This window comes from Peromyscus leucopus, chromosome 12 (genome assembly GCF_004664715.2).
Source record: "Peromyscus leucopus breed LL Stock chromosome 12, UCI_PerLeu_2.1, whole genome shotgun sequence".
Lineage (NCBI taxonomy): Eukaryota > Metazoa > Chordata > Mammalia > Rodentia > Cricetidae > Peromyscus > Peromyscus leucopus.
Genome location: NC_051073.1, coordinates 74,279,069 through 74,295,023, shown reverse-complemented (window position 1 = coordinate 74,295,023; position 15,955 = coordinate 74,279,069). Strand labels below are relative to the sequence as shown.

The 15,955-nt window shown below is 36.6% G+C and overlaps 1 protein-coding gene across 1 annotated transcript; it reads left to right on the top strand.

Annotated features, from left to right (window-relative positions):
• The first annotated feature begins 3,085 nt into the window (after positions 1-3,085).
• On the top strand, positions 3,086-3,846 carry LOC114687104 (CGG triplet repeat-binding protein 1-like). Its single transcript, XM_028861809.2, has one exon. It carries the CDS (start codon positions 3,148-3,150, stop codon positions 3,649-3,651), a length of 504 nt encoding a protein of 167 aa, XP_028717642.1. The 5' UTR covers positions 3,086-3,147; the 3' UTR covers positions 3,652-3,846.
• Positions 3,847-15,955: the final 12,109 nt, after the last annotated feature.

The following is a 15,955-nucleotide window of genomic DNA, read 5'->3' as shown; positions in this document are numbered from 1 at the left end:
AGATGTTGTCTTCTTTCCAGTGCATACTTTTGGCATTTCTGTCAAACATATGATAACTATTACTGTTGTCATTGAAGCTGAGGTCTCTTAGTCTGTTCTATTGACTGACGTGTCTTTATATTGAAGCAGTTTCACATTATTTTTATTACTATAGTTGTGTAATGTAGATTGAAAACTGATATGGTTATCCCCTCAGCATTTATTTTTTTCTCTGACAATTGCTTTGGTTATTCAGAGTCTTTCTGTACTCTGATATGAATTTTAGGATCATTTCTTCTATTTCCATGATGAATGCCTTAAAGATTTTTTTTAGAATTTTATGGGATCTGTTAATATCCTTCTTATATGATGATCATTTCAGAATATTAATTTCACCACTTACAGCTCTTTTACATCCTTGGCTAGGTTTATTCTTAGATACTTATGGTGTTCTGTTTCTTTTCCTGTTTTTTTTTGTTTGTTTTGTTTTTTAGGAAATCTTATCATGATCCTTCCTCTGCATGCTTGCTATTGCCATATGTAAAATTGATTTTGTATCTTGCAACTTTGCCGAAAACATTGTTTTTTTTCCCTAGGAAATTTCTGCTCAGATTTCTGATGCATGTCATATCATTTGCGAATAGGAATAACTTTGCTTCTTTTTCTATTTGTATCCATTTAATTTCTTTCTCTTGTCTTTTTATTCTAGCTGATACTTCCAGTGCTATATTGAAAAGACGGGTATAGTACCCTGTTTTGTCCCTGAATTTAAATGCTTCAACGTTTTCTCCATTTAGTATGTTATTGAATGTGCATTTCTTATGTGTAGGCTTTATTATGTTGAAGTGTCCTCTCTCCGGTCTTACTTAGGACTTTTATAAAGCAGGTATGAAGAATTTTGACAGAGTTTTTTTTTTTTAATCTTGAGATAATCATGTGTTTTTTAATCCATTTATATGATTTATTAATTTTGGGTTTTGTTTTATTTTGTTCTGTTTGGGTTTGGTGTTTGGAGACATGATTTTTCTGTGTAACAGTCTTGAATGTCCTGGAACTCACCTTGTAGACAAGGCTGGACTTGAACTCACAGAGATCTGCCAGCTTCTTACTTCTGAATGCCCGGATCAAAGGCTTGTGCTAGCACATCCGGCTTGCTTTATTGCATTTTTTTTAGAGTATATGTATGCTGAACCATCCCTATATTTTAGGATATAGACAATTTGATCATGATAGATGATCTTTTGGATCTATGATTACATTTGACTTGCCCGTATCTTATTGAAAATTTGTGCATCTATTTTCACTATGAATATTGGCCTGTAATTTTCTCATTGCTTTTGCTGTTAAAGCAATACTACACTTTAACATGTCTTTACATGTCATGTAAAGAGTTTGGAAGTGCTGCTTCTGTTAATCCTGGGTTTTGCTTGCTTGTTTTGAATACTTGAGAAATATTGGTTGTAGTTCTATGTAAATCTGATGATAGAATTCTGCCCTGAATCAATCTGGACATGTGCCATTTATAGTCAGAAGGCTTTTTTATTACTATTTCGGTTTTCTTATATTTTACAGGTCTGTTTTAGTCATTGGTTATTTCTTGCTTTAACTTTGATGTATTTGAAGAATCTAGAAACTTGTCAATTTTTCTTAGTGTTTTTAGCTTAATGGAGTGAAGATTTTTTAAGAACTCACTTAAATATTCTGATTCTGTCTGGTATCTATTGCTATGCTTTCTTGTCCACCTGTGATTTTATTAATATGAATCTCATTTTCTTTCTTTTGATGAATTTGGCTCAGCATCTGTTGATCTTGTTTACCTTTTCAAGGATTTATTGATTCCTCATACTGTTTTTGTCTCTTTGCTATTAATTTCTGTTCTAATTTTTATTATTTTCTCCATCTACTGGATTTGAGTTTAGTTTTCTTTTTTTTTTTTTCAAATTCTTGGATTGCATCATTCAATTGTTTACTTGTACTCTTTCTGCTTATTTAATGTAAGGTCTTAGAGCTATAAATTCCCCTCCTATGACTGCTTTTGATATATCCTAGATGATTTGGTATGCTTTTATTTCATTTAGTTTCGGGATTTTTTAAATTTCCTTTTTGATTTTTTCTTTGTCCAATTAATCTTTCAGTAGTGTGTGTTTAATCTCTTTTAGTTTATATAATTGCTAGAGATGCTAGAGATTCTCTATTTATTTTAAATTTTATTTCCATGTGGTCAGTTAGAATGAAGAGTTATTTAAATTTTTTTGTGTTTTTTGAGACATGTGTTATGTCCTGTATGTGGTCTACTTTAGATAAACTTCCATGACTTGCTGAGTAGAATGTACATTCTTTGGTGTTTTGGTGGACTGTCCTTTAAATATCTGTTATGTCTATATTTGATGACATTTTATTCCAATGTTTCTATTTTTTGTTTTTGTTGTTTCTGTTCAGATGGCCTGTTTTATGGAGATAATTGTACACTGAAATCACCAATTATAACTGAATTAGTGATAATCTCTCTTCAAGTCCAGTAGTATATTTTTATGAAACTGTGTCTGCCAATAGTGGATGAATATATGTTTAGGACTATAATGTATTCGTTGTTAATTATTCCTTTGATCTTTATCTCACCTGATTAATTTTGGTATGAATTCTGTTTTTCAAATACTAGAATAGTAATGCCTGCTCGTTTTCTAGTCCCATTTGCTTTACATTTTTTCTTCATCATTTCATTCTAAGGTTGTACGTATTTTTGAAGGTAAGATGAGTTTCCTGGAGACAATGGAAAGATGAACTATGATTCTTCATCCATCAACTCATCTGTGTCTTTTGATTGGAAATTTGAGGCCATTAAAAAGTTATTGGGGGTGGAGCTCGCGCGCGCGCGCTCAGGCCGCGGGTACACCCGCCCCCGGGCCACACGGCAAAGGCATGACTGCCCGGCGCCGCAGGGAAAATAGGGTGCAAGCCCAGAAACTCTTTCCCCACCACCACCTGTTGAAAAACTGAGTCGAAGGCGTCTCCGGGTCTGAACAAACGGAAAGTTGCCAGGATTGGATGCGGCTCTCATTTTGCACCGGAAAACCCTCACTGCTTAATATCAAGGAACAAGAGAAAAAAACAAACAAACAAACAAAAAAAAAAACTGGAAATTAAGCCGAAGAACCTTACTCAGTCAAAATGGAACGGTTTGTAGTAACAGCCCCACCTGCCCGAAATCGTTCTAAGACTACTTTGTATGTGACCCCTCTGGATCGAGTCACTGAATTTGGAGGTGAGCTTCATGAAGATGGAGGGAAACTCTTCTGCACTTCTTGCAATGTGGTTCTGAATCATGTTCGCAAGTCTGCCATCCGTGACCACCTTAAGTCAAAGACTCACACCAAGAGGAAGGCAGAATTTGAAGAGCAAAATGTGAGAAAGAAGCAGAGGCCCCTAACTGCATCTCTCCAGTGCAACAGTACTGCACAGACAGAGAAAGTCAGTGTCATCCAGGACTTTGTGAAGATGTGCCTGGAAGCCAACATCCCCCTGGAGAAGGCTGATCAGCCAGCAGTCCAAGCATTCCTGTCTCGACATGTGAAGAACGGAGGATCCATACCTAAGTCAGACCAGCTGAGGAGAGCCTATCTGCCTGATGGATATGAGAATGAAAATCAACTCCTCAACTCACAAGATTGTTGACAAGGCAGTTCTGACCATTGTGATCAAGATAAATAATGTGGAGTATTAAAGTTAATGTGTTGATTGTGTGGTTCATTTTTATATTTATTTCATTAAAATCATGTGATACAGAATAGTTTTGCAATGTGTATATAGTTGCAGGCAAAAGAAAAAAAAAACCTCACTGCAAAACGTATTGCTAATTTTAGTCACCGATGGTATAAAGCAAAACTTAGCTCTAGAGTGAATGTATTAGGATATCTGAAACGTGGTGGTTATCTTTAATTAAACCCGATGGTTTTTCTCCTCAAATGTTTGTGCATGGAGGACCTGCCCTGCGCTGTAGCCATGCTGCCATATACAATTATTTCTTGTGAGGTTACTGAATTCTTTGGATTGAGAACGAGCCTAGAAAGTTGAAGCTGCTGCCAGGCTATACCCCTCACAGGAACTTGAAGAAGGTTGAGTTCTTTTCAAAATAGAAGATGGGAAATGTTCTTAGAGCTTGAGATCTCTAGGAGAAATGACTGTTCAAACTGCGTTTTATTTGTATGTGAAATGATTGCCTAACCTTTACTTCCTCACGGTCTTCTTTGCCTTTTTAAAGACTTGTACTTTAGTAGCAGCTTCAAGTGACCAAAAGACTAAAATCTCTTAATGTCTTTGTCAAAAGCCATGGGGGATTTTGCAGTGATGAGATTTTCGTCTCGAACTATGAACACAAATTTTAGAACCATAATTTTCATGTTAAATACCATCTTGGATTTGCAAACTTTTTATGTCTTGGTATTAAAAGACTACAGGACTTTTTTTTTCTCATTTAAATACACTGTGGTTCAGTTTCCTCTTTTGACAGGGAATTAGTTCCTTTTTGGCTGACAGCAAATAAGAAAATTGCTTTCTATACATTAAATTTTCCATAAGAGTTTATTTAGGTAAATAGACTAGAAATGAGTTTTAGTTTGACTTTTACAGCTTTGCCTCTGGTGATACAGGTTTCAAAATTTGGATGCTAAACAGTTGTCTAAAAATTTTATAGTAGAGATAAGCAGGATGCTGTTTAGCTGTTTGAGTCAGAAAGAATCAGTTCTGTTAAAGGTCAACCATGCTTAGGTTCTCTGAACCTCACTGTTCTTCAAGCTTATTAGAAGGAAGTTAGCTCAGATAAGTCCTCTTCATCAGATCCAAATTATATTTTTTAAAAGTTTAGTAACAGAAGACTTAGTTAGAGCTTTAATATAAAAATAAAAATCAAATAGTTGAAAACATTGAAGTTATATTTCTACTGTAAATCAGTGGCAAGATGCCCTGTGTGACTTGGAGTTACCTTTCAGGTCATTGTGTGGCAAATTTCCATTAAACAAAAAGCCAAAGTTAGTAAAAAGTAATATAATTTGTGGGTTTGGTTTTTTTTGTTTGTTTTTTGGGTTTTTTTGTTTGTTTGTTTGGGGTTTTTTTTGTTTTTTGGAGGGTTTTTTGGTTTTTTTTTTTTTTTTTGAGACAAGGTCTTTCTACATAGACCTGGATGTCCAGAAACTCACTATGCAGACCAGGCTAACCTTGAACTCACAGAGATCCACCTGCACCTGCCTCTTTCCCTGCTGAGTGTTGGGATTAAAGGCGTGCACCACCACACCCAGCAATAATTTGTGTTTTTAAGAACAGCTTGTCTTAGGGTCCTTTGTAGATTTAACATTCCCAATTCAGGTTGTCAAAGTGACCACTTGCTTCTTCTATTTTAAAAGCCTGCTATGGAAGAGAAAAAAAATCAGTTCTCCAAATTTGTAGTTTCCATTTTCTCATGTTTGGTTATATTCATGTAGAACATAAATGTCTAGACTAGTTGTTTACTAACTGCAGTTGGTAAAGCACACAGAGATCAGCAAAGTGTAAACAGTGTATTGCTTCCTCAAAGACTTGGCAGGCAACCATTTTTAAATTGTCTAAGATGGTAGGAAATCTAAGCAACTAAAGAAATAATTGAGTTTTATACCACTATTTTCCGAATAAAAACAATCATTCTAATTTTTCAGGATTCCATGTGATTTGGACTATTCCCTATTGTCTGGGACTATGCACTATCAGTAAACATGGCAGAACAGCGCCTAGTAATCTAGTAACATGTTTGATGTTGCACTAGGAAAACAATTCACCTTTGCCTTTCTTGCAGTTATAATGACTTCACAGTCACTGAGTTCCTGTAGAACTGCTTTTCCAGGCTTGCAACTATTCTTACATTTTTGCATCTCTGTTAGGATTGGATCATGTCCTTAGAATGAGTTTTCCATTCTCTTGGGGGAAAGTTAGTATTAATGTTTCTTCACTGATTATGAAAGTTTGTTCCTTGGAACTGGTTAAATTTGTCTCATAAATAATACAAGTGGTTATATAGTAGCCTGCTCAAACTGGTAAAGATTTGCAAAACTTAGATAACATGAGACCAAGGCATGTGCTACTTGGGAGGTGAAGTGAACGTGTGTACAGAAGCTTTCAATCTTATATAGTGGTAGTATGATGCTATATTATTGGACCAATAGCAGCTTTTTTTCTAAGTTGGATGCATTATTAAAAGCTTTGTAATGTTTCATTTATAAACTGCCTTCAACACATGCTTACCTGTTAATGTTTTCTCAGAGTATCGTAGTATGTCTTCCAGAACCTCACTATATCCTGACAGTAAATAGTCCCAGCTTCTTGAATTTTCTGTTGGTTTCTTTTTCATTATCTGTGGCATATAGCAAGCCTGAAACATATTGTAATCATTTTTTACAGAGTGAGATATTAGATTGTGTATGACAGCCTATATAGTTATTTTATCCATTATCTTTGATTAAGGTTTTCTAATAATATTTAGTAAATGCTACTTCCAGTTAATGCCTGTGGCCCTACTGAATTTTAAGGGACCAGAAAACTTTTACAAGTTTTACATCTTACTGTTTAAACAGTTGTGTGTCTGCTTGGGAATGTTCTGAAGATGAACATACAATTGGCAAGATTTCCAAGCTAAAACTTTGGCCTGAAAGAATTTGTACATGAATGTTAGCAAATATATAAAAGCAAATTAAATTTAAGGTGACCTAAAACAAAGGCTAGAAACAAGTTTTTGTTTGGTTCTTAGTCTTTGTAAGGGCTTTCTGTGTTTGACTTACCTCAATTGCCACTTAATGAGGACAGATCACCTTAAAATAATTGATGAACATGGAAAGTTAGTCCTATAGTTTCCATAATAGATTGTTTTGGCTTTTGGTTGGCACTGATGAAAATGTGAAGTGGCTATCTTAAACCTTGGATGATCTCAACCCATACTCACAGATCACTGAGGTAACTTACAGTCCTTACCTAGTGCTGTTCTACTTGTATCCAGAATACTGTATTAAAATTTTACTATGTTAAAAAAAAAGTTATTGGGACTGGAGAGATAATCATAGGTTAAGAGCACTGACTGCTCTTCCAGAGGACCCAGATTCAATTCCTAGTACCCACGTTGCAAATAACAATCTTCTGTAACTTCAGATCCATCTCAAACTTCAGACCCTCTACTGGACATTACAGGTACTGCAGGTATGTGGTGCACAGACATACATATGGGCAAAACACCATACATTTAAAACAAAACTCAAATAACATTGTAAGTTATTGGCCTCCTAGAGCTTGGCCTGGTGCTTGACTGTGGATCTCTGCATCTTCTTCCATCAGTTACTGAATGAGGGCTCTATGATGATAATTAGGGTAGTCAGTAATTAGATTACCAGAGTAGGCCAGCTCAGGCACCCATTTCTAATATTGCTAGTAGTCTAAGCTGGGGTCATCCTTGTGAATTCCTGAGAACTTCCCTAGCACCAGGTTTTTTTCCTATTCCCATGATGTCTCCCTCTATCATGGTATCTCTTTCATTGCTCTTCTACTCCATCCCTGTTCCAGCTCTACCATCCTGTTCCCTTTGAAAGACCCTAACCCTTCAGGCTTACACCCCCAAGCCCCAGGAAATAAGGAACTAAAAAGAAAACTAGTTCCAAGGGCCACCTGACTCAGCCATTATTCAACCTGTAACAATGTAACAATGTAAAAAGATTTCTGTTAAGAGATGTGCTTAACTGTGACTGGGATAGTTGCAAATGTTCCAGGAAGGACCACTGTGACCTTTGTGTAAACTTCACTCCCACCCTGATACCCCTTTGAGGTTTCAGGAAGAATGTACCTGTTGACATAACTGTACCCCCTCTGTGATCACACTGTAACAAGACCATGATCTTGTGAAATGAAATTGTATGGGAATTGTAATCTTATGGCTTTTGTGGGTTTTTCCTTTAAAAGTCCCCATGGGGCTGCAGTAAGATGTGGCTCTTGCTCTTAGGAGCAGAGTTTGCCCTTCTGTACAGTCGCTTCAATAAAAACCTTGTGCTGTTGCATCAACTGGACTGGAGTCTGGGTTCTTGGGGCACCCACTCGAGACCCTAAACCTTTGGGGTCCAACACCTTATGTTCTCATCCCCAATCCCTTACCCTCTATTGCCCCCATTTCCTCCCAGATTACTTAGAAGAGGGATTTTATGAGCTAGAGGCATCAAGAACATGATGGGGAAACCTACAGAGACAACTGAACCAAGCTAGTGGGAACTCATGAGCTTTAGACCAACAACTATGGAGCCTGAATGGAACTGGACTAAGCCCTCTGCATAAGTGAGACAGTTGTGTAGCTTGGTCTGTTTGAGGGGCCCCCCTGGCAGTGGCATCAGCATCTATCCCTGGAGCATGAGCTGGCATTTTGGAACTCATTACTTATGTTGGGACACCTTGAACAGCCTTGATGCAGGGGAAGGGGCTTGAACCTGCCTCAACTGGATGTATCAGGCTTTACTGACTCCCCATGGGAGGCCTTACCTTTTTGGAGGAGGGGATGGAGGGTAGGTTGGGGGAAAAGGTTGCGGGGAGCAGGAGGAGGAATGAGAGGGGGATCTGTTGTTGGCATGGAAAAATGAATAAAAAATTCTTAATAATTAAAAAAGAAGTTATTATTATAAGGTGTGTGTGTTTCTGTTTGTGTTCTCCATCTCATTTGTGTTTCAGTAATTCTACTTTATTTTTCTTTCTGTACTCTTGGCTATGCTTATTTCTGTCTTTAACATAAAGTACTGGTTTTATTATTCTCTGTGGGGCTGGTTTGGTAGACAAGAACTCTTTTAGCCTGTTGATATTGTAACTTTTTCTTTCTCCTTTAACTATGGCAGATAGATTTTTCTGGGTCAAGTAGTCTGGGTTGGTATCTGTAGTCTTTTAGAACTTGGAATACATTTCTCAAGACTTGGGAATTTTAGTTTTTCCCTTCAGAGTCATCAGTTATTCTGGTGAGTTTTTCTTTATATATGACTAGTGGGTTTTCTTTTGTAGCTTTCAATACTCCCCCTTTGCTCTGTATAGTTTTTTAACTCAAATATGACATGCAGAATTTGTTTTCTGGTCCTGTTTGGTGTACTGTGAGCTTTTTGTATCCATATGGATACGTCTTTCCCTAAATTGGGGATAGTTTTATTTGATGATACTGTTGAAGATCTGGTCCATACACTTGGGTTAGTATTGTTTCCTCCTTCCTTGCCTATAATCAATACAAATGGACTTTTCACAGTATACTAACTTCCTCAATATTACCCATGTGTATATTTTCAAGTTTTTCATATTCTTTTATTGAATGGCTCAATTCCTTTATTTTATCCTCAAGTCCTAATATTCTGCTCTTTACTTGCTGCATTCTACTTGTAAGATTTTTCACCTGAGTTTCATAGTTGGTTGTTTAGTTTTTCAATTCTATTTTCATTTAAGGTTGAGTTTTCTTCACTGTTTCTATCTGTTTACTCAACTCAATTTTCAAGCCCTGAATTTTAAAAGCACGTGTTCAAACAGGCTTACAGCATCAGAGGGCTAAGCTTTGTGATATCAGATCAAAGGTTTAATGGCAGGAACAGCTCAGAGCTCACGCACTGGGAATAGCCTGGGTCTTTTGAAACCCCAAGTCCTGTTCATAGGTCTTTCCCTGATGGTACCTCTCCCTTTATTCCATTTTATATCAGACTTCTCTCTAATGTGCATATCTCTTTAACATAAGCCTTTGCGCCAACCTCTTTTTAAACAAGGTGATATCTGGCTTCTGTATTTTTTTAAGAGCAGTATTAGGAACTTTATTTAACTGTCAGTCTACCACCAGCATCTAATACTTATATTTTGACACATTTAGACAAGTATATTAGGAAGAAAATGTAAATTAAATATTATAAAGTGTACTTCTAATGAAACATGGGCTTAATAGGACATGAATATATAAGTTCAGTGGTTTTATTGCAGTTAGAAAAATTATATTATGAAAGATACAAAAAATCAATATTATTATTTCTGCTTATTTTACAATCAGTATGCCATCTTCTACCATTATGGCTTTAAATTTTCATTCTACCTAACAGGTGCCAAATAGTTTAGTACATGCCTTAATAAAACAGTTAAAATATTTACAAATTCAAAATAGATGTTTTTGTAACTGAAAGGTTCACTTGAGAATTCACTGTAACATCGCCGTTTGCTTCTCTTTTTTTCCAAGTTGTTAATGTGGCTGAGTGTCCTCACGCCATCTCCACTATCCCCTGTATCATATATATTGAATTCCTAACTTAAAACTGGCTAAGCATCAAGCTACAGTAAATTGTTATAAAGCCTGCAGGTGGACAACCTCTGTTTACAAAGTGTAAAATCCTATACAAGCCAATGGAATCTTTGATTTCCTACCTCACTGTACACTCGGCTGTCCGCCATCGGTTTTTGTGTGTACACATGACAATTTTTTTTTGCTTTAAATGTAACTGTAAATGTTTGCTTTGGAAAGTTACTTAACATTTTATGGTAAAACCTAGCTCTCTCCTCGATTTAAAGATTTTTTTTAAGACACTTGGTTTAAATTTCTCTCTACCTATGAACAGTTTAACATTAAGGGTTAATTTTAATGGTGTTTGGTAATTGGCCAAGTGTAATATTTTTTTTAAAATTTAGCATTACTTTTAACAGCCAGCATATAATACAAGTAACCACACTACCTCATACCTATGTGATTTTCAAGTCGTATTAGATGGACGGGAAAGATTTTACCTTTGTCTTTTGGCCACAAGGTGGGTAAGTTTTCTGTATATTGCACAGCATTACACATTTATGCCTGTTTTAACGTGAACTTTTAAAGACTTTTTTTCTAAGAAAATTTGTTTTAAGGCAATTTTTTTGTGGGGGGGGGATGCTGAAGACAAATGATAGGATATGTGTACAACGTATGCCTTTTCCTTCATGCAGTGTTTTGACAATGTTTTTAGTTTGTGTTTTGCCTAGTCACACAGTCATTGCTCCATGTTGTGTGATCCAGGCTTCTCAATGCCTGGTGATTTTTTTTTTAAAGTTGTCATGTCTGACTCAATACAATAATGTCATCTTAAATTTTTGTCCCTTATTTGAATCCTATAGTTACAAGCAAATACTTTGTTAACTTGTTATATTCAGAATAAATATGGATATAACAGCTTCTGTATTCTTACAGAGTGACTTCCCACTCTTTCCATTTCTGTTGCTTTAGACAGAGAAATCACTGTCTGAAATATTAGAACTGGATTTTAGGGTTATGGAGTTGTGGGCTCACCTATTGCCTGAAATACCTTTTGGAAGTGGCTTCTATTTCTTCTCCTCCCTGATGTGGAGTTGTATAGCTGAAATTTTTCCATGTTATTTTTCAGCATGTCATGTGTCTTTTTGTTAGCACTTTTAAGGTATCATTTCACATTCTTTGTATGGATTTGGGGGCTCTTTTTCTCTTTTGTTCTCTCATTGGAACAGTCTATTTTGTTCTTTTCTCAATTATTTTTATATTAAAATGTGATTGCATCATTTTCCCTCTCTCCAACCCCTCCCATATACCACTTTGCTCTTCCAAATGCATGGTCTCTCTTTCTTTCAGTGTGTGTGTGTGTGTGTGTGTGTGTGTGTGTGTGTGTGTGTGTGTACATGCACACATGTGTATATTGGCCAGTGTGATGTCAACTTGACACAAGCTAGAGTTATTTTGGAAGAGGGACTCTCAATGGAGGAAATGCCTCCATAAGCCTGTAGGCAAGAATGCAGTACATTTCCTTAATTAGTGATTGATATGGGAGGGCCCAGACCATTTTGAGTGGTTAAATCCATGGACTGTATTTCTATGTGATATAAGAAAGCAGGCTGAGCAAGCCAGTAACCAGCAAGCACTCTTCCATGGCCTCTGCAGCATTTCCTGCCCCCATGTTCTTGCCTTGAGTTCTTGCCCAGGTTTCCCTTAGCCATGGACTTAGAAGTTGTCAGATGAAATGCTTTCCTCTCCATGCTGCTTTTGGTCATGGTGTTTTGTCATAGCAGTAGAAACCTTACCTAACACACTCACAAATACACACACACACACACACACACACACACAAACACACACACATGCTCGGTCTTTATAATGCTACTTATATGTCTGATTTCAGGGTTGAGCATTCAGTGTTGAAGAACAAGTTGTATGGGGGGTGGCTCTCCCTGGGGAAAACCTTTTGTAGGCAAAGAACTACAGGTAACATTTTTATTTTCATGTTCGGATTCTTCGTCAGCTTCTGGAAGTCTATTGTGTATCTTTAAAAAACAAATTTTGATATGCTTTTTTGTCATAGTACATATAGAAAACCGAGTTATTGGGCATCAGTTGACTATGCAAACACAGTTGTTGTTCATTAAATAGATTCTTGTATATCCACACATTCATAAGGTTAGACAAAACCAGACACAACACATAGTAAACTGAAAGAATATATTTAGAATCAAACATAAGCAGCATCACAATTTCAAGCAAAGAAATAAGTAGATATTTTTCCCATTCTTCTTTTCAAGATAACCCTTCACTTCCTTCTCATTTATCCACTGTGTGGAACAGCCCTTATACCAGAGGCCAGAGGGCAGAAATACCTTGTGTGGAGTTTTCAAATACCTCATCATGTGTGGAGTTTTCAAATAGCTCATCATGATATAACAAAGTGTAAATTACAGTAGCTGACACTGAGGCTTATGCAGGAAAAGTCTTGGGTGTCAGTGGTTAGAGGAATCCTCCCAAATAGTAAAAATCCCAAAAGAGTTATTTAGTCATTTCCTGTGTGGAACAAATGTTGCTCAGTGTTATATTAGAGTCACCTGTGCAGTGACAGAAATACCAGAGCAAAAAAGATAGTAGGATTAGAATTAGGGAGGTCTGGAATTGACACAGGTAGAAGTATATGTGTAAAAAACACATGAACATTGTTCACCTCTTTTGCATATTTCCCATTGGAGTGATACCTAATGATTAAGGAAACAAGTCTTCTTATCAATGTCCACTATTTTCTGTCTTTGGCTTTGGCTATTTTGATATGATATGATAGTCATATGAATAGCAAACTCTTTTGACAAATGTATAGGGTAATGATGGGCCCAAAACCATGCATTGCTTCTTCACATGCTGCAATAATGACAAAGCTATGGAAGATCAAAGCTCACAATGTCATAGTTCATTGGTGTGGAGTCATGTCATGAGGTCTGCTTACTAATGGTATGCTGTTGACTGTGCCATACATTTCCAGTTGTAGGAGAGATGGTAATCTATTCTAAAAAAAAAAAATACACGTATTCTGAGTTTATCTTGGTATTATTATGTTCATGGAGTATTGGATACATCAGTGTATCAAGCTAGGAGACCCAATCTATGGGAAAGGGGGTGAGAAAATTAATGGAGAATTGCAGGATTCAAGGAATATGGCAAATATCGACTCACCCAGAAACTAGTGCATAAAAATGTACTGGAAGCCGGGTGGCAGTGGTGCACACATTTAATCCCAGCACTTGGGAAGCAGAGCCAGGAGAATCTGTGTGAGTATGAGGCCAGCCTGGGCTACAGAGCGAGATCCAGGACAGGCACCAAAACTACATGGAGAAACCCTGTCTCAAAAAACAAAACAAAAAAAATTACTGGAAAAAACTGATAAAAGCAAAACAGACGCAATAGCTTAAAATCAGTAGCCTATGAATAAAAGCCATTAATCTAAAACACAAAACATCTTACAAATTCAGATCTTGTTATGATATGGTGTCTTGAGAAGAAATAACACAGAGGTATAAACTACCATGGTCTAATTTTTTTCATCTCTCCCATTAGCTCTGTAGAAGTTAGATATTTATGTTTGTATCAGTCAGATCTCATTTATTAGTAAGATCTAGGCTACTACAAAACTATTATACTTTTCACTGCTCCTGTGGAATTAAAATTCTATGGATACACAGTATTTCAAATTCTCACATTTCAGCTGTAACTGAACTACTTTAACCACAGTCTCCACATGCAAACAGACATCAGGAACCCAATCACCATTAATAATGACATCCCTAATTAAGTGCTTTATAGTATGATTCTCAGGGGGGAAAGGCCTAAATAAAAGGCCTAGCAACTAGGATTCCACTAAGAAGAACCATTTTAGAGTAAATAAATAAGAAAGAGATGAAACATGAAAGCAAGGGAATGTCTCGCCAAACCCCACTAGAAACCACTTGCGATTTTATTTTATGTAACTGACTCGTGTTAAAGGACCTTCCTGACAGGAGGAAGTGGAAATTGTTGTTCGTGGACTTCTGTGGGCAGTATGTTCTCAGTTCATACATGCAGCTACTATCTAAGCCAAAGATTTTTGACTCAGTACAATAAAGAAGGCCAAAGACGGGGAACAGAAAAGTGGTGTAGGTATGAGATGAGGCACCACTGGTATGAAAATCTAGTCTTCTGAATACAGAGATAACCTTGACAAATAAGAAAAGAACACATAAGTCATTATAAGATAAATGAAAATCATTTAAATATTTTGTAAAGAATATTAAAGTATCACATAAGTAGATTTTTTAAGTTGTTTAAGGTGACCTGAGAGATGGCTCAGTGGTAAAAGAACAGTTTCTACCTTAGTAGAAGACTTGGATTCAGTTCCTAGCCTTCACAGAGCAGCTTACCACTTTTTGTAAGGCCAGTTATAAAGGATACAAAGCCCTCTTCTGGACTCCACAGGTACTACATGCATGTGGTACACAGACAGACAGATAGGCACATACATACATATACATAAAAAATCTTGAAACAAAATACAGACACACAGCAGAAAGATGATTTAGCATGGACTTAGAGACAAAACTCATATGATTGTCTGAATAGATGCAGAAATTTGTAAGTAATATGAGCCTTTGTGTATTTATTTGGGTCTGAACTGCTGCAGGACCGGTGGGTGAGAGAGATTTGTCCTCACCGCAGGCCAGACGGGACACAGAAAACTTCCAGCTGCACATAGGCACATCAGGGTGTTCTCATTGTGAATACAAGAGACAAACAGGTGTCCTTGACAAAGGTCAAAAGAAAAGATCATTTCCCCTCACCCAGTGCCTTCCCACTCCCCTGAACTACAAGCACTAGAAAAGCTTGGGGAATAGGTCACTCAGACAGGCATTTTCCCGCTATGCTCATTCCCTTAAAAGGACAAAGTGTGACATGAGGAGAAAAAAGGACTGAATGATTGCACAGTGTTTGATCTTCAGGTTTTCAAACAAATGAAGTGTCTGGATCCAGTTTCAACAGGTAAGCAGCATCTAGTCTTTTGACTCTGCCCTATTGAGAGGCCTCCTGGGATGATACGACTTTCCCCAAGTGGAGTATGAATGAGATGAACTTGCCTGTATTTTTGGGAAAATTCACATAAAGTAGAAAAACAAAAGAAAAGTTTATATAAAAAAAACTTTGTAAGTGCTCTCTAAATTTAGAACTAATGAAAAGTAAATACATTAATAAAAATCAAAAATAGTATTTCAAAAGGATCTATTTGTCAGGCACTGAGCTCTTTCCTTCATCCCAGGACATCTAAGTGGCTGTGAAGACTTCCTGAGAAAGTGATCTGTATCCCCAGAATATCTACAACGCCTTAGCACTCTAATGTCTGTTACCAAAAGTAAAAATGCACATTTATAATGTATAAAGGTATTACAGCATTTAGAGATCAACAAGATGTCAGAGGTAAAATGATTGTATCTCTCATGCCTTTTAATACAAATATAAAAATAACTAAAAATGATTGCCCAAAAGATTATCTAATGATTACTACTTTCTTTCCTTACATGCTTGCATATTGCCTAAAAAGCAAAGGATCATGTTACCTTGCTTAATAAGCAAAATAACAATGTCTAACCATCTTTTGAAATCCAAGAATTTGCTTCACAGTCTCAGGCATGACTGAATTTT